The sequence below is a fragment of the Tachypleus tridentatus genome, chromosome 4, assembly GCF_004210375.1.
Source record: "Tachypleus tridentatus isolate NWPU-2018 chromosome 4, ASM421037v1, whole genome shotgun sequence".
Classification (NCBI taxonomy): domain Eukaryota; kingdom Metazoa; phylum Arthropoda; class Merostomata; order Xiphosura; family Limulidae; genus Tachypleus; species Tachypleus tridentatus.
The window spans coordinates 84,011,149-84,036,239 of NC_134828.1; the positions used below are offsets into that span (position 1 = coordinate 84,011,149).

General features: G+C 34.1%; 1 protein-coding gene across 1 annotated transcript in view; it reads right to left on the reverse strand.

Annotated features, from left to right (window-relative positions):
• Positions 1–24,848, reverse strand: part of LOC143249586 (DNA-binding protein RFX2-like) — a 114,125-nt gene extending 89,277 nt beyond the window's left edge. Inside the window, exons 1-2 of the mRNA XM_076499701.1 lie at positions 24,542–24,848; positions 21,004–21,241 (exon numbers count right to left, since the gene is read on the reverse strand). Coding sequence (XP_076355816.1) covers positions 21,004–21,138 — 135 coding nt within the window. The 5' untranslated portion in view covers positions 21,139–21,241; positions 24,542–24,848. The remainder of the gene's footprint in view (positions 1–21,003; positions 21,242–24,541) is intronic.
• Positions 24,849–25,091: the final 243 nt, after the last annotated feature.

Consider the following 25,091-nt stretch of genomic DNA (forward strand, 5'->3'; position numbering starts at 1 on the left):
TACGGCTGTACGGGACATCACAATGACTGCGAAATTAAACGTATTCCACAAAACGTGATGCCAACCTCTGGCAAAAAAAGATGTTTGAATCGAATGATCTCATAAAACATTACAAACTGATCGACTTATCTGCTCAGTTAGAGCCAGTAAATCTCGCGAATCTTGCAAAACCTGGTTATCAGGGACAATTTTTTAAACTTCGCATGATGACGGTACCGATACTCTAAGTGTATATAAACAAACGAAGAAATTCACACATAAAACCTTAACACATAAACAACACTGCTGTCTGAGAGTTGACAACCCAGTATTCGAACCGTGTGTTCCTGCAAGTTGGTACCTTTCCTTTCGTTTTATATAAGGAAAGATCCTAATGTTCTTCTGCTGTAACAGGCATTCACTTTCCGTGAATGACTTTTAGTTTCATTTATTGTTTACTTTAACTTTGTCTAGAGCTAGCACCATACGGCTTTACTGGAAGGTTTTATCTGTGAAGCCAGTGCTTCTGAATTTTTATATTTGCGCTATGCAAATAAGTTTCAGAGTTTGCTTCATTTTAAGTCACGAAGCATAGTTAGTGGGACACATAGGTTCCGCCTTTATTAGAATTATTCCGAAGGCCTGATAGTCACAGATTTTTAGTTTTGTAACGTAAATCAAAATTGAATGAATAAACCAATTTTTAGATCCATAATAAATGAATACAATCTCAAATGAAAAGTTTAAAGGGTGCATCTTGACGAGGTTTCGGGGGATCAATCGCCCCTGACGGCTTGCTCTCGTATTAAACATATTCAACAAATATTTTTGAATCGATATAATAGTGTACAGCTCATTGCATTGTCTCAGTGTCAAGGTAATTTTATAAACATGTTAGTGAATCGGAGATATAACATTTGTTATCACAGCACTATGGAATAAAAATCGTGAATGTCCATTTTTTCAGTAAATAATGATTCCTAAGTCCAATCCTAATGCGTAAATACGCGGGCTCTACAACTAACACTATACATGCATACAGGAAAATAACACCGGAGAGATGATGATGAAATTGCAAACTTTTAAATCATATTCTGGAGTGTTTGTCACAAATCTAATAAAAATCAATTTAATATTTCAACTTTAAAAATAAAATCTCTGGACTTTCTGGACCTCGGAGTAATTGGCCCAAGTACTAATTAACAGATCGTCACCGTCTCTTACAATTCGTATCTACATCAATCCTTCTCTTACGCATATGATAACGTTGTCCGTACTTCCATATTCTTAATTTTATTTGTGCATGGTATAATAACGTATAAAAACTTCCTACACACGCATACAAGTTACTTATTTGATTACTAACATATTTTTGTTAGATGGCTACCAGGGACGGCGCTACCCACTAAGCAAACTAGATGTTCGCCTAGAGCCCCAACATCTGGGGCACCACAAAATCTGAACAGACTTCAATGAAACAGAATCAGAGCGCATTCATAAATAACAAAAGAGATGCTGAAATCCATACACAAAAACATTAACCTTACATTACACGTTCTAATGAACAGAATTCTTTATAACAATTAATAGTCCGCTGTCAGTTAACTCCGTGTTAAAATATGAACCCGGTGGGTAGGTGAGTGTGACGTACAAACCTCCTCCCTCCTTTTCTAGATCAGCAAATTCATTCTCCCTCTCTATCCTTCCAGCTACCAAGCACCTGGCATAGGCTATGGGAGACACAGACAAGATCAGGTTACCGACTGGTCAGTAATTTGACCGATAGAGATGAGACATTAATTTTCTGACCGATGCAAGTGCATCTGCTTCACTGGTCTGAATAGCCCTGAATAAAATTACCTACTATCAGTAAAAATACGGAAACACAGTTATGAAAGAAGAAATGACAGCTGACGACAGTTATGTTGAAGAAAAAAAAGATTCGGAAGAATTTTACGAAAATGACATTAACTGTCACAACCAAAGCCGACGCTTCTGGCTGAGGTGAAAGGTCAGGGCAGGATGGGAATGATGAGGTCAACTGTGGATGAGAGAGGTACGGGCGACGTGAGTTTGGGTAGGGCTGGAAGATGGGGTGTGGGGTCGTGTGGTGTTACGTATGACGTGCCACGTGATTTGGCGTGGATGGGAGCGGAGTGGAAAATGCAAGCTGCCCAAGACGTCATTACACCCGTCACCTCAGTTTTCGTCCTGCAGTAGTCAGTGGAACAAGGATCAAGAGCTGATTATCATGCCAAACAGTAAGTTACAATTTATTTTGTTTTATCATTTTTATAACGCAGTTACTTGATAGCTGGAAAAAGCTGTAGAAAAAAATCGTCCTGAGCACAGAATCGTAAAAGGAAAGCAGAAAAAGATATTGAACTAAAAAACAAGCAGGTTCACTTTTCAAGCTTCTTCGTCTACAATGTCCAGATGTAGAACACTCAGCTGATCAAACAGACATAAATAATGAGACACCCGTTTTCACCACAGTTTCTCAAAATAAAGATGCATATTTTTTGAATAATGAAATAGAAAAAAGTGGTGATTGTAAGAATCAAGATTTGGAAAAAGATAAAAGTGAAAATACCACTAATCTGGACTATAGTGACCCTGCTACATGGCCCAAAGGTGACGAGCATTTGCGACTAATCTAGGTAGAACATGGATCAGAACAACTTGAGCAATACAATTTTCCTAAAAACTATAAACAAAGAATATTCTCCTCAGTTCATTACAGAAGAAGACTTGATAATGGCGAACAAATGCATCGGAAGTGGTTACAGTATTCCAAGTCAAAGGACTCAGTATTTTGCTTCTGTTGTAAACTGTTTACTATCGCCTATCAGACTGTTTCGTCTCTTGGTGATCAAGGTTGTAGAGACTGGGAAAACATATCTGCAAGTCTAGCATTGCATAAATGAGGTAAGGAACATTTGAATCATTTTGAAAACTGGAGAGAACTTGAACTACGAAAAAACAATTGATGAAACAAACATGCACCATATCAAACAACAAGAAAAATATTGGTAACAAATCTTAGAACGACTTAATGCTTTGGTGAGAATTCTTGTTATGCAAAATATACTTTTCAGTGGATTACATGACAACCTGCGCAGGTCTGGCAATGGAAAGTTCTTGAAATTAGTAAAATATCTTGCTTTGTTTGACCCACTTATAAATGAACATCCTCGAAAGATACAAGACAGTGAGACGTGTGTACATGTGTACATTGGGAAAGATATACAAAATGAACTGGTTCAGCTCTTAACCAATGCAATAAAAAAAAGAAATACTAGCAGCTGCTCATGCTTCTAAGTATTATTCATTTATCTTAGATTGTAAATCTGATGTAAGCCATGTTCAACAAATGACCATGATGCTTCAATTTGTAGGCATACCTTCAGACACTGATAATTGCGAGCCAGAGCCTCGCATCAAAGAACATGTTGAGGGATTTGTGCCAATTAAGGATACAACAGGTGCTGGTATAACAGACGCCATTGTTCATCAGTTACAGGAGATGTCATCACTGGTCATAGCTACGTGTGGGCAAGACTATGATAACGGAAGCAATACGAAAGGAAAATAAAATGGTGAACAAAGGAGAATACCGGATATTAATCTACGAGCACTGTTCGTTCACTGAGGTGCACACTCTTTAAATCTGGTTGTTAAAGATGCTGCCAAAGGTCGTGTAAAGGCTACATCGTTATTTGACCTGGTACAACATGTTTATGTGTACTTTTCAGCTTCGACACGTCGCTGGGATGTATTAAAACGTCATGTACCAAACATTAAGTGACATATCAATGATTTAAAATATCTTCGGTACTAGCTAGGTAATATACTTAATGCCTTAATTGATGACATTTCCCTTACGGGATCGTCTGGCAATTCTTCACGGGTTGAAGCACACGGTCTTGCAAATACAATTTCCAATTTCAAGTTTATTGTTTCGCTTATTGTTTGGTACGGTACTCTGTTCAAGGTTAATACAGCTAGCAAAAAAAATCAAGAGAAAGAATTTGATATACCTGATGCAGTTGAACAGCTGAAAGAAACAAAAAAAGTATCTTCTAAGTTGCACAAAAGACAAATAATATGAGAAAACATTAATAAATGCACAGGAACTTGCTGAGAAGTTGGATATATCAGCAGAATTAGAATCAGAGTAAGTTCATATTAGAAGAAGGAGCAAGCCGTTCACGTACGAGGCAGACAATGAACTACTTCAGAACACCAAGCAAAATTTTAAAGTGAGTTTTTATTTTAGTCTTGGACGCAGAAATACAACCAGTTGAACAAAGATTCACACACATGTGTCAAGTAGGTTCTCTGTTTGACTTCCTTTATGTTATCCACAAAATGCAGACAATATTATCGAAGGAACTAATGGAGCACTGCTTAAAACTAGAAAAAGGTTTGCAACATGGTGAACAAAGATACTGATGCCTCAAATTTGTGTAGCGAATTAAAATTCATTGCAAGACAGGTCGAGAAGCATATATCACCACAAGACATTTTGAAATTTATATGTAAAAAAAGCTTGTAGATATTGTTCCAAATGTATTTATTGCTTTACGTATTCTGTTGACACTCACTGTGTTTGTGGCCAGTGGTGAGCGAAGTTTTTCCAAATTAAAGTTGATAAAAACGTATTTACGGTCAACCATGACGCAAGAAGGTCTTGTTAGGCTTTCCACTCAGTCAGTAGAACATGAAATTGCTGAGAAACTTGACTTGAAACAACTTGTTTGCACATTTGCCAGATCAAAAGCACGAAATATAAAGTTGTGATGGAAATTCATGTATCTGCATATAATACAGTAATAATGATGTTATATTATATAATGTTAGTAATATTGTTGTACCTACAACAATAAGCTGTGCCACGATCAAAGTGGCTACTGAGCAAACAAATAAAATATCAGTAAAAGCTTTATAAACAAAGTTTTGCAGGAAACACCCAAGGATGACCAAGAAGGACATCGCCTCAGAAAATCAGCACACCTGTATCAAACAGAGTTCACTCGAAATAACAAATAAATAGAATTTTCATTCAATTTTTTTTTGTTTTGAATTTCGCGTAAAGCTACACGAGGGCTACCTGCGGTAGCCGTCCCTAATTTTGCAGGGTAAGATTAGAGGAAATGCAGCTAGTCATCATCACCCACCCCCAACTCTTGAGCTACTCTTTTTACCAACGAATAATAGGATTGACTGTCACATAATAACGTGCCCACTGCTGAAAAGGCGAGCATGTCTGGTGTGACGGGAATTCGAACCCGCGACCCTCAGATTACGAGTCGAGTGCCTTGCCGGGCAATTTTCATTCAATGTACCTACTTTGGCTTAAAGTACAGCCAATACCGTATAGTTACGGTAATATGTATAATAATAGTTTTATTTATCTGCAAGTTACCTCTTTCAAGATGAGGAAACTGTATTCCTATACATCTGCAGTTATATTACTTATTGAACATAGATGTAAGTACCTCACAATCATGTTTCCATTTTTTTGGCAGAATATGCTTGTAGGCAGTATACAACACTTGTAACTTACCCTTCATAAGACGTAAAATAGACTCATCTAAATTATTTACTCTAGAGTCTAGAATATTAGGGAAATAATATGAATATTACTGATTATATACAGTGATCTACAATACTCTCATTTGTTATTATAAGAAAATAGAATGACATATTTAATTTGTCAAACATGGAAGGACTGTGAATATAGTAGTATCAGAGAACCTTTAAGATAATATCATTGTGTTGGCCCCTAAACGTTTCCACCAAGTGATCTATAACTAGCGGTGGCCCATAGGCTACCAGGGTTCATTGAAAATAAAATATACTCTATATATACAAATTGTGTCTCATGTTTCCACCGTGTATACAATAATAATAATTTAATACTACTAATAATAATAGATTAAAAGAACTAACTAAATGATTAAAATATGTATATTTTCTTTTTTTATAAAGATTACCTTATAATAAAGCTTAACAATAAATTTTATTTCATTCATATGTTCTTCACTGAATTATTATTATAATAATAAATTGGTTATTTGCATGAATTAAGTTATGAAACCATAAGATGAAAATATACGTGTTATAAATGTTTTTTTCGAGACTTAAGATGGACAATACAGTAATGGAGTTCCTACATTAACTTATCAAAACTTAATAGGGGCGCACATCTAAGGGATCTCCTAGGGCGCCAAGTACCTTTGCGCCGGCCCTGATGACTACGTCAAGTATGTGTATCCTGCACCCATTTTATCATAAAAATATAACCTATATGGCCTGTGTATTAAGGAAACCTTCCCTCTGATTTGTTCTCTGATTTTAAATTTAAATAATAAAAGCAAGTCTCTTTAATTAACTGAGCCACTAAATTGGAAAACAAAAATATTTTATCAATTTATGTAGTGCCCCCACTAGCACAGCAACATGTCTACAGACTTAAATGCCAGAAACTAGGTTTCAATGCTCGTAGTGGCCAGAGCACAGATAGTACATTGTGTGGCTTTGTGCTTAACTTCAATTAATTTTGTAATTTAAACATTTATCTTACACTTTCAGCATGTAGCCTCTTATCAACAATATTAGGTTATACTTTTATTCCCAAATGACATGATATAAAAACCATTGCTAGAATGCATTTTTACCAAAACGTACTGGCTTTTTTATATACTAGGAATTGTTAAATAAGGAACCACTTCTTTTCTATGTCGTTTTCGCCAGATTGCCTCATTAAAAAAATGCGCACGCACGTGAATAACTAATAATACCCAGGTGCAACCCCTCAAGGTCTACTTAGTATGGGTGCAAAATGTCAGGTTTCTAGGTTCTTTCCTCTTGGAGCTATGGCTGTCACACATACACAGACACGCAAGTGTATGCCTGTGACTTTTGTTTATTAGATACGGAGCCACTTCTTTCTCATGCAGCTTTTCGCTAGCTTGTATCATTAAAAACATGCACACGCACGTGGGTAAGTAATAATGCCAGGTGCAAACCTTCAAAGTCCACTTAGTATGGGTACAAAATTTCAGGTTTCTAGGTCACATACTGCTTCCTATGTGTTTTTTCGCTTGCTTACCTCACAAAAAGATGCACACATCCGCAGGTAAGTAATAACACAAAAGTGCACACCTTCAGGGTCCGCTCAATATGTGCGCAAAATTTCAGATTTCGAGGTCCTTTTCTTTTACAGTTATGGCGGTCATACACGGACACACAGACACGCCCTTTTATTATTATAAATACAGACACTTGAAACAAATTATAATAAATTTATACAGGTTTTCATAATTGTGCAAATTCCTTGTGAATTGTTATTATACCCATTTTTGATAATGAATTATGCTACTCGAGTTCTTTTGATAAATGCATGTATCAAAACACGGTTTTTAACTTTGATTTAATAAATTGGTTGGCTGTAAGAGTAAGTATATTCAACGACAACATTACCATCCAAAATAGTTTATGAACTGCTCAAATAACGTACCCAAATGATTCATATTTTCCCTGGGTACAAAATACCATTAATTGATGTTAGCAAAAATAACAACTAAAACAGTTTTTTGTTTTTTTAATTTCGCGCAAAGCTACACGAGAGCTATCTGCGCTAGCCGTCCCTAATTTAGCAATGTAAGACTAGGGGGAAGGCAGCTAGTCATCACCACCCACTGCCAACTCTTGGGCTACTCTTTCACAGTAACATTATAATGCCCCCACGGTTGAAAAAACGAGCATGTTTGGTGTGACCGAGATTCGAACCCGCGACCCTCAGATTACGAGGCTGAAAGAGCTAAAACAGAAAATATACTTTGAATACCCTTAAAGCTAATAACAATTATACTTGTCATTAGACACGAATCTTAGTTTGAAATACTAATCTGTTGCTAAAGTAGAGAATTTGTCAGTGGATTGAGCAAATCTTGTATAATCTAGTAATCAAAATAAGGGGTCTGGCATGGCCAGGTGATTAAGGCAATCGACTCGTAATCCAAGCATCGTGGGTTTGAATCCCCGTCACAACAAACATGCTCGCCCTTTCAGCCATGGGTGTATTATAATGTGTCAGTCAATCACACTATTCATTGGTAAAAGAGTAGCCCAAGAGTTGGTGGTGGATGGTGATGACTAGCTGCCTTCCCTCTAGTCTTACACTGCTAAGTTAGGGATGGCTAGTGCAGATAGCCCTCGAGTAGCTTTGGTAAATTAATAATCATGTTTTGCTGGCTTGTAAAAGCACTGATAGCATAAAGACTGTAATAACAAATGGCTTATATATATTGTGTCATGACTACTGATAAACTTGTATCTCAGCCAGCCTCAACAGCTCTGGATTGAGCAAAACACATCATAGAAATATGGTGTGTTTGATATATACACCTTTTTTTAATGTTCAAAGTCCTTAAGGAGCTACACACACGTTTATTTGTTTAAAGGTATATATATATTCTAACATCGTATAACACTTATAATTAATTATAATCATGCTTCAACACCGTGTAACAGGTGTTAATAACGTAACAGTTCTGATAGTTAAAAGTTTGTATAATCATAAGCAAGACCATAATGGTTAGTTTCTACAATGTGTCACAGTTTATAGCAAATCCATTTGGTTTCTGTATTCATACTGTATCTTAGTTATATTTATTTCCCTGCAGGTTTGTTTTTGTCTTTCCCTCCCATCATACTATGACTCAGTAACAATATTAATTTGAGCTATTTCTTCGTAATGTGTCTCAGTTATACTTTAGGTTGCAATGATTTGCATTTTCTTGTCACATACCATAAAACTGTGCATGTCTATGTTAAATACACTCCAATCATATTTATTTAGTTTCTCTCTATTAATGTGTTTTGGTTACAATGCAAATATACAACTTGGTCTCTTTCTTCATAATTCACCTTAATCACAATCTAGATTTTACTGGTTTGGTCTGTTTCCAAAGCATGCTTAACTGAAAAGTGGTAGATGTTTACAACACTACATAGGATTTGCTTCTGATTAAATTCATAGCCTAGTCTGTGCATGCTGCAAAAAGTTGATTCATACCACAGCAATTTCTGTTTAATACAAATAAAAGAAGCCAGATAAATAAAATCATATACACACAGGATATCCTTGAACAATAAGTTTAATAATTTTATATATATATAAATGCACACATATAAAAAAAAATGTTAAAATTAACTTGTTTAATGCAACACAAACTTGTTTTCCTCTCATAATAATAATTCTTATTTATGATCAAATAGAAAGCATAAATAAGCAGTTTTCTCATATTACATTAAATGATACAATGAATAGATATACTATATGGCCAAAAGTATGTGGACACCCCTTCTAATTAGTGGGTTTGGCTATTTCAGCCACATCCATTGCTAAGAAGTACATAAAATCAAACATACAGCCATGCAATCTCCATAGACAAACACTGACAGTATAATGGGTTGTACTGAAGAGCTCAGTGACTTTCAACATGGAACTGTCAGAGGATGCTATCTTTCCAACAAGTCAGTTCATCAAATGTCTGCCCCAGTCAACTGTAAGTATTATTATTATGACATGGAAATCTCTAAGAGTAACAACAGCTCAGCCACAAAGCGGTAGGCCACACAAACTCACAAAACAGAACCACCAAGTGCTGAAGTGCATAGCACATAAAAATCGTCTATTCACAGTTGCAACACTCACTACCAAGTTCCAAACTACCTCTTGAAGCAACATCAGCAGTAGAACTGTTCATTGGGAGTTTCATGAAATGCATTTCCATGGCCAAGCAGCAGCACACAAGCCTAAGATCACCATGCGCAATGCCAAGCGTCGACTGGAGTGGTGTAAAGCACACTGCCATTGGACTCTGGAGCAGTGGAAACTTGTTTCTGGAGTGAATAATCATGCTCCACTATCTGGCAGTCTGACAGATGAATCTTTGTTTGGTGGATGCCAGGAGAACACTACCTGCCTGAATGCATAGTACCAACTGTAAAGTTTTGTGAAGGAGGAATCATGATCTGGGACTGTTTTCCATGGTTTGGGCTAGACTCTTTAGTTCCAGTGAAGGGAAATCTTAATGCTACAGCATACAGTGACATTCTAGAGAATTGTGTGCTTCCAACTTTGTGGCAACAGTTTGGGGAAGGCCTTTTTTTGTTTCAGCATGACAATGCTTCCATGCAAAGCGAGGTCCATAAAGACATGGTTTGCTGAGGTTGGTCTGGAAGAACTTCACTGGCTTGCATAGAGCCCTGACCTTAACCCCATTGAACACCTTTGGGATAAATTGAAATGCCAACTGTGAGAACTAACAAGAATTGGTGAAGATTAAGAAAACATGTTTGTGTGATTCTCTTAGAGGAATAACAATGTTGGTTGAATTAATGAATTAACAAGCTGTGTTATGATTGTCAACAAATTTGACACTAGCTGCAAGTGGACTAGCCTTTGATCTTCACTGCCCATTGACCAGTTGAACTAACTAGTGCCGTCACTGTTTTCTTGTGTCTAGAACTTGAGAAAGTTCACTAATATATATATAAGGCAGTGTTGTAACTTGGATTACCAGATTTGAGCACATTTTACAGATAATAACATAGATTTATGGAATTTTTTCTGTGAATTTTTATTTTGTTAACTTGTGCAGCAGATGTTGATATTTTCCTTTTATCTAACATAAAGAAAATTCTTAAAGTTCTTGAATTAAAATTGTATGTTCCTGTAGGTTGGTATATTTTTATAATTTTATATAAGGAAAGCTCCTAAAGTCCATGTGTTGTGTTTGGCATTCACTTTCTGTGAATGGCTTTTAGTCTCATTTGTTTATTTTAATTTTGTCTAGAGCAAGCACCATAAGACTTTATTGGAGGGATTTATCTGTGAAGCTCGTGATTCAAGTTGTTTATGTTTACCCTATGCAAATAAGTTCTAGTATTTGCTTCAATTTAAGTCATGAAGCATAGTTAGCAGAACATAGGATCTGCTATTAGAAGAAAGAATTAATTTTAAGTGAAATTATTTTGTCAATGAAATACAAGTAAGAACTTGAATTTCACAGTTCTAATGTATTTAAGTAGATTACAGTGAGTGTTTTTTTTATTAGTCTTAATTAACTCATGTTGGTCCTACACTTAATATTTAAAGCATTAAAGCACTCACAATCATTTGCCCATTGTTTTGTATTCTTGCCTATTGTGTTAGTGGAGTATTATTTCTTTGTATTTTTAACTATAAATTATTAAATATTCGTTCCTTGTATAACTTTCTGTATCTCCTTCTCATTGTTTGTGACAACTGTCACAATCTGAGAAATATACATTCACACCCAATATCCAAGAACTTCCAGTTATTAACAGGCCTAATTTTTTTTCCAATGTTGGTCTTCTTCATGATACTACACCCTCACACACACAAAGTAAGTTCATGTTCATTCAAAGTTGTTATGAAAAACATTTTCAATAGAATAAGCTCTTAGTATCATTAGCAAATTTAGAAATACTACTATCTATGAAGCAAAATAAATTAACACAAATAATAAATGTCACATAGCAGAACACACAAGTAACATTTTTTCTACAAGAAAAAAGGTCCATTTAAATATAACACAATTATCTATCTATACCTTGATTTACCACTAATTATACAAACTTTCATTAATTAATCTTTCATACATCATTATTTGGGATGCATGTATCCACAAAAGTAAATGTCTTATCAATACTTCTAGCAAGCTGACAAAGAAGACTACTTTTTTGAACACCATGACTTCTAAACATGGACTGCATTACCTTGTAACAACACAATTCCAACTAAAGTTTCTAGAACCTTCCTTTTACATTTTTTTCTTCTAATGGCAAACTTGCAATCATCAGAACTTTTTCAGTGTTAAAATAATTTCAAAAGAACAGTTAAAATGCCAACTATTTCTTTTCTATGTTTTTTTAAGATTGTACAACAAATATAACACATCCATTAAAAGTATTTCTATAAAATATTTCAATGAAAACAGTATTATTATCCACTCTTTTTTGTTTTTACATAAGCATTAATTCATTTAAAGTAAAATCTAATGATACTGAACTATAAGATTTTTGAAATCATACTTATCTTTAACAATATTACTGTGGTACCTTTTAGTATTTATGTACCTTATCATCATCCATTTTAGTGTTCAATTTCATATTTTTGCAGGCTATACATTTTTAAGTTATTAATAATTTAATCCCCTTATTCATCCATTTATAAAGGAAATGAAACTGAGATACCCTTGTATCTAAGGCATTGCAGTTTACTGGATAGCAAAAGCACTAAAAACAGAGCTTCTAAGTTACAATTAATAAAAAGGTAGATTTTTGAAAACTGAAAAGCTAACCTTAAATCTGAAAAGGAATCAGGACGATCATCAGTTCCTCTATATTCTTGCACATGCATAGAGCCAGCCATAAGGACCTAACAAGCACTTTGCTAAACCATTTGAGTTTTGTTTTATTTAATAATACAGTACAACTAACAATATGTATATCATTATCTTTAATATATTACATTAATTTAGTACAACAAAAAACAATCATTAACTTCATTTTATTCAATTGCCAAAGAACATTTTGATAATGAATTATTAACTTTAAAACTTATATAAAATGCATGATAATTATTTTATTAACTGCTTTGCATGAGCATCTGACAATCCATAAAGCCCACATAACAAAACAGTTATAATCACAGAATTTACCAATATAAATAGGTTGTCTGTTGTACCTCAGCCTTCTTAAAGAGCCCTGATATTCAATAAAAGGCCTTCTTGGCACTGGGTATGGCAGGCATAGAGTGATTGACATATTATGATACGGTCTTCTTTACATTTTGACTAAGAAGTTTGTATTAATAATACCTATAATTAATATTGCAGGCCATGTTCTTGCAGCTACAGTTCAATCATGTAGTACATTAAGCAAATGGTAGAATGTCCAAAAGCTATCTTGAAATAATGCACACAGGCATTCCATTTTAGAAGTATAGCTATAGATGCATAATGTGCAGAATAGCTACCAAGTGAATCAGAAGATGAAAAGGCAAGTAATTCAAGAATGAGACTTAACAAAGAGAAGAATCCACACTTAAAAATACCTTATTGAGAAAAACTGAACAAAATTAATCAATAACAAATAGTTGTGTTTTTGTGGGTTTTTTATAAAAGAAATGATAGGCTAGCAAAATATAGCCTAGTGCATAAAGGGTTAAAACCTGAAAACAATGAAAGAATCCTCAAAAGGCACAGTTGATAATTTATTTCTCATCAGCAGATGCAACAGTTGAAAACATCATGAACAGTACAAAGAAAGGAATTCCAAGTAGTAAAAGATAATTTTTCCACCTTTTAAAGAAAATATTTATGAAGAAAATATCAAGACATCAGAACTTGTCATTTCAGATATTGGTATTGGTTCATAACTACAAAATATAGGTCACCAACTATAGGCCAACACAAAGGTATGCAATTTAGATTATTTAACTCAACAAAGATGTCATTTCTTACTTTTTACAGCTGTCATACTTTGAATCTATGTGACACTGTAAATTCTTATGTTTTTCAATTTTATTCAAATGACTTATGCTGTTTTTATGAGAATTATTGGCATATGAGCAATTTTAAAATTCTTTGTCTATACCACCCTCAGAATTCTTCCTACATTATATGGGAGTATAAAATTGAAATTGTAAAAGCAACAAGAAACCAAATGAAATAAATATTTACAGTATTTATGAAACTAAAGAAAACTACTATAGAGAGCAAAGCCTGTTTTGTGGCTCAGTTATTAGAAGATGAGCTAACATCATACATATTTGTAATCTATGTAATGGTTGTGTAGTATATGCTTCTACAAATAAATTTAGTCAAAAAGCCAATACACAGCTCAACTACAATAATTTATACTACTAGCAATTAATCATTTACACATTCAAAATGATTTTCAATGTAGAAAAAATGGTCTTCAAGATGCCATGACAGTGATAAGAATTGGCAAAAGAATTATCTGGGAGGGTTATGTTAGGTGAAATTAGTGTCTTGTTAGTTACTTATTTAAGAATGAGGGAGTCATTGCTGCACAACAGTGGTTTAAAATTGATTTTTTTAAACTTTTGTGGACTGCTGCATTTCAGTATTTTGTAGACAGATTTGAACAGCTTCAAGATTGCAATTTGGATTTGTGCATGACATCAGAGCACTTTTACAATGTAGGATACAGTGAACCAGTAAAATTATTAATGGACTTAGTCAGATTTTGATGTAATTGGTTCAGTGGTTGAACTTCAAAATCTGGTTATAAATTTTCCAAAGAACTCTTTATAAACAACAACATGAAAGGAGTGTACTTGCAGAACATTTTCTAACTAATTATGGGCAAGTAACAACTGACTTGAAACTTCTATTCTTCATAGAAATCCTCACCAAAGCCACCAAGTACACTGAGTGAAAATTCAAAAAAGCTCTTCTCACTGAATAAGGACAAAGGATGGTGCTTATAATTTTAATTATTTTAGTTTTATCCTATCTTTTTGTTATTTCATTCTGTATCCTTGATAGAACTTTTATTTACTACAGATAGCAGTTTATTATTTCAACAATACTATTCTTTCAATAATAAATATCACTATTTAATATGTCAAAAGCACACTGTAGAAATGCATATTATAGATTTTAATCAATTTTTTTCATTTATACCAATTGAAGCATTGTGCTGTTTCACTTTGTTTTATTTTAATGCTCCTGAATTAGCTGTTGGGTGTCTAATTAAATAAAAACAACAATTTGGTGTTATAATGCCATTCATTTCTAATATTAATATGTCTTCCATGTGCCAATATTCACTGCAGATATTCAATAAGACTGGATAACTGTAGTTGGAGTTATTCAAAATACAAATGAGTAGATCATTTTGCATCATGGATATTTAATAACTTACTTATGGATAATTATGTCTAACATCAAATGCACTAACAACAATTTGTTGAACAGGTTTAAGGGCAGAAAAGAATTATATAAGAATTATTAAAGCATCAAAAGCTGTTTTTAAATTTTATTACTTTTTGTCCTTGAAAATGTTTGTCTTTAGATCCAACCTATCATCTTAACAAAGACATTTTGCATTGTTTGTTATACATTTATTGCTCTGTTTTAAGTTTCCATTCTACTTCATTTTTTATTAATTCAGATTTTTTTTCTCAGTTCAAATCAAACTCCTTTTTTCAAACTTCATACCACCTGAACAGGCTTCACAAATTTAAAAAAATTATTAAATAGCAGTCACAGCACATGATAAAAAACATAGTGGTAGTTTTGACCAAGTACACTTAAAAACCAAAAATGACTGAAGAACTAGAAAAAATCACAACATAGTCATCAAGTGATTAGCCTACATATAAAAACTTATTATTATTATCAAGAAAAGGGATGGTCATGCAACTAAGTGACATCAAATATTATCAAAAATAAATCAATACTTCATGTATACTCTTACAAAGCAAAAGCTTTCAGATATTTTATGAATCTATTCTCAAGTACTTCAGGTATGCTCCAGAAAAATCAAGTATATAAAACCCAAGCTATTCTGTATTATTAGGTGTTAATGTTACCAACTTAGAGGATTTTAGCTTTTGTTGATCTTTCATTTACATCTATTTGTACTTCATCTCAGCTTTTATTCAACTGGCTATTAACAATTCTTTTTACCACTTATATGATGTTCAGTTATCATAGTTGCAGATTTAACAAGTATTAATGTATTTTCCAATACAGTTTTCCTGAAGCTACAACTAGCCTTATTCCATACACCCAGGGGCACAGCCAGAGTAAAAAAAAAAATCTGAGTCACCATTAGCTTTTAGTTCCAAAACTGATAACTGTATTAAGGATGGAGAAATGATTTTAATTTATAACAGAATTATGATTTTGCTTTGTATATGACTTGCTTATCTTTTTTGTTTTGTTTTCAACTAAACTTATAGTAATACTGCTTTATACATTTATTTAGTGCCTTACATTTGGCTAATTTGTTTGATTTAGTTTTAGTTAAAAGCTCGTAATCCGAGGGTCGCAGGTTCGCGCCCGCGTCGCGCTAAACATGCTCGCCCTCCCAGCTGTGGGGGTGTATAATGTGACGGTCAATCCCACTATTCATTGGTAAAAGAGTAGCCCAAGAGTTGGCGGTGGGTGGTGATGACTAGCTGCCTTCCCTCTAGTCTTACACTGCTAAATTAGGGACGGCTAGCACAGATAGCCCTCGAGTAGCTTTGTGCGAAATTCCCAAACAAACATTTAGTTAAAAGAAAATTAATAAGTAATTTTATGACATGTATGAATTCTTGAATAAATTATTTCATGACATTCACTCTGTAATCATAGTTATCAAATTGTTGAATATAAAATGCAATTTTTTATGAAAATTTCATAAAGCAAAATTTGATTACTTGCACAAAAATTTTGCTTTATTTCATTTTGAGTACATGGTGAATAACCATCCATGCTTATGTCACAAATACCTGTTAAAAGACAAAAACTATGCAAGTTAACCTGTGCAGATATCAGTATAAAATGGCACAACAACCTTATAATGTGTGATTAATTTTTAAGGCATCAGGTGTTATAGATACAATTTCAGAAACAACATTCACAATTATAGTTAACAAGCATTATGAGGAGTCCATTAATTTGTCTGCAGTATATTAACTCCAAGGCAACAAAATGACAGTGTAAATTTATTACTTTATGTACCTTTTAGCTTGTACCTATATAAAGTTACCATAAGAACATGTCAGTGCATAAGCACTTTAAAAAGTAATAAAAATGACTCTTCCTTAGAGAATACTTTTAAATAATTTGTAATTTATAATTTTTCTACACTGAAAATGTATTTCTCACAGGTACTTACTTCCACTCACATTCATATCTATTGTCATTCAGTACTTTCCTCTATTTGCAAAAACCTTTTTGCATGTCACAAGCTTTTCTCTCCCATGCACCCCTTGATTCACATGATTTAAATAACTCTTGTATACAAACTATCTCCACAAGCCTTATCAACAGAAGCATCACACACCCACATGACTCCTTCTATGATATTCTACCTAACATTTTGCATTTAACCAGAAGTTTAAACACCAGTTGACAGTGGGGAGAAGGGTGGGAAGTGTGAGAGGAAGTAAGCACTTGTCTGAAATACATTTTCAGTATAGAAAAAATTATAACTTCCAACAAAATACCTTACTTTCACTTTCACATATACGCTAATATTCCACACTGTATAGGTGGAGGAACCAGTGTGAGGAAGAAAGTAAAAGCATATTTTGAAAGTTTCTGAAGAACACCCTAATAAGGGAATCCTTTAATAAGAGAAATGTGCCACTACTTTATCAAGTATACTCTTCACCAAAACATGGAAAAGAGTGAAAGATCTACATGGAAAATTATGAGGAGCACATCCCAATGAAAGAGAGCACAGGTTGGACAGAATGTGGGTAAATCAAAGGATGTACCTCAAGGTGTAAAGTGGCTAGGGTGTTACAGACCATACAAGGCAAGTCAACCGTATCCAAAACTCAACTGCCAGGAATCAACATCCATGAGAGGGTAGAACAAATATCATACCATTCGTAAGTCAACTGCAATATAAAACTCAACCACCAGGAATTGATATCCATGCAGAAGTAGTAAACACAATCATGCAGATTTCAACTCAAGTTCTGCTGACCAAAAGTAGAATAGGACAAATGTAATCAGGATGATTTATCATATATCAAACCCAAAACCAAACCTCTGGATGAATAGAAGCATGAAAGATGTTCCTTTCAAATCAAAAAGACCTAAACCACCTGCAATAACATCTTCAGCCTAAAGAAATAAATGGGTAGTGCAAGACAAATAAGTGGAGCAACCAACAAGTGCAACAATGAGATAGTCTACATTGGGATAGATCGACTGAGGGATCAGGAACACCCTGAACACACATATGAGAAATTATTCTGATTGGTTCAGCTCTAAATCCAAAACTCAGACACCAGGAACTGATATCCATGAAGTGATAGGTGGAAGGATCCCAATCACATGACACACTTGAGGATGTATGGTGATTGGTTCAGCTCTAAATCCAAAACTCAGCTGCTGGGAACTGATATTCATGTAGGAGAAGGATAAGAGATCCTAAATGTCACAACATGAGTGTTGACAATACCTTGACTGGTTCAGCTCTTAATCCAAATCTCAGCTGCTGGAAACCAACTTTCATATGGAGGTGGGATGAGGGATCTTAATCATTATGACAGCTCACCTCAAAGCTACAACACCCCTTTGGACAAATCTGTGCAGAGGTGAAATGTTTATTTGGAGCACATCTCATCTTCTATACCAGCAGAGCATTACTGCCATACTGACAACTAAATGGAGTCATTATTGTTTATACTGTATAACCCTCATTCAGAAGAATACCTCCATAGTCCACTACCCCAATGATTTGGAACTGAAAAATAATAAGGACTCTCATACTCCACTGAAAAAATGGAGGATTAAAAATGCAGTGGAGAGTCCAGAGAAATGTTCACATGAGAGACAGTGCAGTGCATAATAAGGAAACTCTATTTTCAAAAGTGGACGAAGCCCAAATTATTCAATCTAAGGAAAGGCAGGGATGGATATCAAACCCTTTCTATTTTACTCATGAAGTTAAATGGTTAGTATGGTCTGAAATAGACATATATATGAAACAAATATATCATGAGGAATAACCTGTAAGCTACCTTGAGGAACACCACATATCTAGTTTATGTGACTGTAATTTGTAGGACTGGATAAAAACCAGGCATGAAAATGAAGGATAGGAATGGTAGATAAACTACCTGGGATTGAAGTTACCAAAGAAAGGATGGAGATAGGGAAAGAGGCAATGGTGGTGTGAATAATGGAAATCACCCTGAAAAGGAATTGGGTGGGAAGATACACATAACCAAATTTATCTCTCCAATCTTGACTGAATGTATCAACAGCCAGTGCAAGCGGGTGAAGTTCTGGAGACCAAATCCAAAGTAACTTGGTATTGAGGTTTGTGCAGAGTATTCCACCAAATTCATAGCTACTGGAAAATTGGAGGATCTAGATACTACTCCCTCAGATAAATTTTGTTCAGGTGGAAAAGACACTTCATAAAAAGGTTGAAAGCACCCAGTTCATGACATATTAGAAAATAAATACCATACATGTGGGCCAAAAAAAAAAGTAATCTAATATTTGACCACAAAGAAAACTAGAAAAGGTTCCTCCCTGGTGATTGATATATGTCACCACTATAGAACTGTTGGTATGGATCATAACCAGACAACTGCTGGCAAGATGAAGAAAATAATAGACAACCTGGTGTATGGCCAGAGGCTCCAGGATAATGATATGGTAAGATCACTCTGTCAGAAATCAATAATCTAAAAATATTACTTGACCCATGCCCCTAATTCATGAAGCAAACCATCTATGAAAATATTCAAATCTGTATAAGGAGGAGGAAGTGTAACACCAACCTAGCTGTCAGCCTTGTCTAACTACCAATGCCGATGGTCTACAAGGGAAGGAAAAAGAGTAACAGGAACATCCCTGGGATACTGCAGAAGGTTCTATTGGTCATGCAAAGTCCACTGAAGAGATCTCATATGAGCATGACCCACAGAGATAAGTGCTGCCATAAAAGATCACATCCCCAAAGGAGAAAGGAATTCTCCAACTTGATTAACCAACCCAACCACCTACAAAAGAAACAAACAAGGGTGTTGGGTGGACTCAAGTTCAGAATGGGTCAACAGTAGCCAGTCATCCATGTAATGGAGTAAGTGCAACCCCTGAGAGTGCATATGTCTGGTAAAAGCCTTGACATTTCACAAAAGACACATGGTGCTACAGCTAGCCCAAAAGAGAGTGCAAAACTGATAATCCACCCCATGATGAACAAACCAAATATAGCATCTTGACACTTGAGATATAGGAATAAGTCAGTAAACATTTAAGGCATGTACTTGGTCCACCATAAACCTGGATATAAAGCCCACCTGTAAAGCTAGGTTACAACATGAAACATTGAGGCAGGACAGATCAATCATAGGCTGCTGGTCTCTGGTTTTCTTGAGTACCACAAACAGCATGGAATAAAACCTCAAAGAAAAGGGAACAACAGGTTTGATGACGTTCTGAAAGAAAATATCCTGTATGTGCTAGGTTCCATAGGAAATGTAAAGGAAATGGGTATCCAAAATAATATGATAAAGGATAGGAAGTTGATCATATGTCCTTCAGATAAACTGTTAGCACTGTGACAATCTGCATTGAATTAAAAATTAGAAGAAGATTACCTGGAGGAAAAAAAATACTAAGACTGGATACAGAAATATGGAGCAAACAATTAACCAATGAGGAAAGAATCAACTGTTGATTCATTCATTCTACTCTGAATTCCAAAGTCAGGGGAAGATCTCCAAATACCAAACACAGGACAATACCACATCTCCCCAACATCAATGTATTTAGAGTGAATGTATCTCCTGAAAAACACTCAGAATCCCTAAGGATATATATATATGCATAGTCTTGGAGAGGAGGTGAACAATGAACAAGCAGTGTAGGATAGACATAAAGGTAAACCAAAGGCAAAAAAATTGGGCATGGGATAAGTGAGCAGAATAATCAGGATCCCCACCCCAAAAAATCAGTAAAATTTATTATAGGTATTGAAAATCGAAGAACAGAAAATCAAACAAATGGTAGAGTAAAACAAACTAATCTAAAGCCCATGGAGGACAAGGCATGCTAGCATTCTCATGTAACTAAGATACAAAATGCTTAGCTCTTGAACCCCAATATCAGGGGAAGGGGGAAACACAAAATACTGAAGGGAAGGAGTATTGTGTAACAAAAAAGGAAATGGATTATAGAAAATTGAAGAGAGGGATCAAGCAGAACATACCTGTGAAATCATGTCCAAAAAAGCTGTATGAGGCTTAGTTAATTCTGCAGTATAAACTTGAGCAGATGCAGCAAATTCAGGTGGAGGAAAAAGGTTGTCAAATGCTTTGTTGTCAAGAGCAGGTTCACAAATCATGGAAAATGGGCAACATCAGGAGAAGAAGGTTGGTGCAAATAACAATCAATCTCTCATGAATGAATGTTGATTATTCCATAGTTGAAGTCCTCCCACCTGAAGCCTGTGTAAAGGTACCAGTAGAAGGTATAACTTTTGAAGAGGTAACTTGAACTTTGAAATTCAAAATGAATAAGAAAACACAATTGTTTTGGTAAAAAGAAATAAAAAGTATGAAGAAGTGCATAATTAATAACTATGTTCCATAGCAAGGTAGAAATATGAAGTAATTCCACTTCAAAATAAGTTACAAATTAGTACTATTGGATAATAAATAGTAAACTTGATAACAGTATACTGATATAAAGATTAAAAAAACAAACTTGAAGGGAGTACAAATGATAGTTAGAAAGTCACAAGAATGTGTGGTGCTTCTGTTGGTGGAGATTTGTTGCATGAGTTTTCATGTGAGAATCAGTTAAACCATACAAATCTAGGGGTGCATGGGAATGAAAGGCTTGTGGCATGCAAAAACATTTTTTTGCAAATAGAGAGCAGCACTAAACAAAAATAGTTATGTACTTGAGCAGAAGTAAGATTCTTTGTTAAATTTGAATGTTTTTCCTCATCAGCAACACAGCAACCATCTATGTAGCTTGAAAAAATTGTTTTCTCTAAAACATTTGGGTGTCCAGATACTATGAACCCAACATCTCCTTGACCAAGCATATAGCTTACCTTATTTTCTTAATGAATTGTCTAATGGCCTTTAACTATTTCAAGGTTTGATCATATTTCTAACATCAAGTTAATTACATAGATATAGCACACAAATGGCCCCCTTTATGGTGGTTTCTATATCAGTATTTTGGTAATCTGTATTCTAACATATTTACCACTGTACATTTATTTTAGTGCCTAGGCTTGTTTCTGTATAGTTCTCTTCTTTTTGCATGTGATGTATATTCTTGACTGTGTATTGTTCAAATCCTGCTTGTTCTCAAAATTTGTAGTTGGGTCTTGAGCATAAAAAATCAACAGTGTATTTGGTATGTATATAATACTAATGACTGACAGTATTGTTGCCAAGTGAACTTTCAAGAACAACTAAAAATGTTTATAAACTGATGCACCAAGCAACAAGAAGAGATGGAGAATATTATCAGACAGCTACAGTCAGTGTGCTATAGGCCCAGGAAACTATAATTGTGATTAATGCCTATTAATTGAAAACTACAGAGTTTGACCAGGAGCATTTATGGATTTCAAACATTACAAACCATCTCAACTTCAGTGAATTACTTTGGATGTTATTATTTGTACAAGAACATTAAATATTTTCACTGGAAGGAGTCAGCTTGTACCTGGTGTGAGGCTATCTAAGAAAAGACATTGTTAGCTTAGGCAAGGATGTAACAAAACCAACTCAAAATTAATTTGCTTGTTGTAGACTTGGATTGTCAACAAAATTTTCAGTTCTAGACTGGATATAAAACTTAGTATTGTCTATAAGTTTATAGAACTCTTGTACTTAAACTAGCATTTGTAAGAAATATTAGTAATAACCATTATTATAAATTGTATTTTATGTTTGTTTGTATATTAAAACATGTGTGTTAAAAAAGAAAATTGTGTGTATCAATTTTGTTCACAAATAACATAAATTTAATGTCTATTGACATTTAATTAACTACTAAATTCAAATAAAAATTTCCAGTTATCTGAAATAGTAATATGTAATGTACATGACTTAATAAATTGGAGACTCATTCAAGGTAAATCATAATACATAACAATATCCTCCAATGCATATTTACCATTGTTAATATATACAGTCTATAAAACCACTTTTATGGGCTATTTCATACAAAATAGCTTTATGAAAACAACTGCATTACACAACTGAATAACTTTCTCCCTCAACTTCATACATCATTCAGATATATTAATTAATTCTGACTTGATTTTTTTATGTCATGGAACACCATTTAGCTACTTTCATTTACCAAAGGATTACTAGTTAAACACATATTTGTCTATTTCATCTCCAATGTATTTGGAGAACTAGGTTACTTAATTATACTTCAGGATTAAGTGAATTTGTTCAAGATAATAAGTTTTTTTGGTTGTTTTTTTTCACTAATGTGAATGAATGCTTTCTTGGTTAGTTAATAAATATGAATGCTATCAAGATCCTTTAAAATAAAACTAAATTAAGTTATTATCAATACTCTAGTATCAAGATAAAATGTTTGGAAAACCAGCTGGAGAGTACTATAAATATTAAACGACCTTTGCTCAGAGCATAAAGGAATATGAAAAACATGTACCTTATGTAAGACAAAAAGGATTGTGTAGACTCTGTAGTATGGCAAAAGTTGATGTTTATGAAGATAAGTGATAAATTAATAAAAGCATTATGCAACAAAAAGTAATGAAATCTAATACTCTATTTAAAGTAAACAATTGAATAAACTGAAAAATATTTCTTAAATATACAATGAGCTGTATCTAATACAAATTTAATATCCTCAACACATATGGTCAGTTTAAGGGAGTAATAAATAAAAGTAAACCATAAGAGCTAGATGAAATGGGTAAGTAATAATAAGGCTCAAGGAATAAAAATCACATATATGTAGAAAACTTTTTTTGCCCTTTAAGTTACAAATAAATTAATGGTTTTATTAAATGTTTGTCTATTATTTATGGGTGGAATGATACTGATAGCTACACAGTATTATATCAATGAAATATGCTAATAGTAATAAAACTATGATGCTGGGTAAAGCTGTGAAATATTAACACTCCAAAAACTCAAACTTTGAGAAAGGACCTGCTTTTGTCATGAAAATATTCACTTGCCTGATGGATTAGGAAAGTGAACATATTTATATATTTTAAAATAGCAAATTGAGGCTCAGAGTCAAATTTGCTGCATAACCAAACGTTTTATTCTTACAAGTTTCTTTTACTGCTCAATTCACTCAAAGTAAGCTAAACGTACTATAACCTTTCGCTTAATCATTAACGTCAGATTCTATAGTATAACTTAAAAAAGAAAATGTAATTATCCCAAAGCCATGACAAGTAAATACCCTGGCTTAACTTTAAAACGCACAAACCCGTCAAACTAAGCTAGAGTTCAGTGCACACTCTCTAGCAACCAGCGCCTAACATTTACTTTACAATTTAGATTTAATTTCGAGATATTTTTAGCACATCATAAACATCACAAAATGTTATTTTGTGTTAGGCCTAACACTATTTCAAAAACCAAATCACATTTAAAAACACTGTAAATATACTTTGAAAAATTAGTGACTAAGCATAAAAGCTAATGAAACTTTTATCATATTTCGTAGCTATTTCGGTAAGAACTACACTCAATCTCACGCTCACTTAAAATACTAAAATTAATCACCTTCTGTTCCAGCTTGTTGACAGTTTTTGGTTGTCCAGGTTACCGTCGGTGTGGCGTTGAATCCTAGGGCAACAGTTGCCAACAGCCTTTTCACTTGATTTGCTAAAATTTGTATTCCAACGCGTTTTTCCTGTTAAAATCCTAGCGAAAATAAAGAATCGTTTTTTTTATGACGATATTTTTATGATTCGTTTTTCTCGTACCATCTATTTTAGTTTTTAAATTTCATTATTTTAACTCTTAGAAATATCACAGAAATTATGAATTACTTTTTTAGTGGAAGAACATGCCAGCATCCAAATAGTGTTTACAAAGTACGTAATAAGATATGGAAGCCATGTTGTTTCCTATGGACGCCAAAAGAACGAATAGCGTTATCGGACAGAAGAAAGAGAAGCGATATTTCGTCAGTACACCACATTACCCTGGCTTTTGTAGCCTAAATGCCGGCTTAGATAAACTACTGATAAATGTCAGTAAAGATTGGTAGATATAAGTAGATTCACTAAACAACGTGTAAAATAACTGGGCTGCTGTAAAACACCAGATT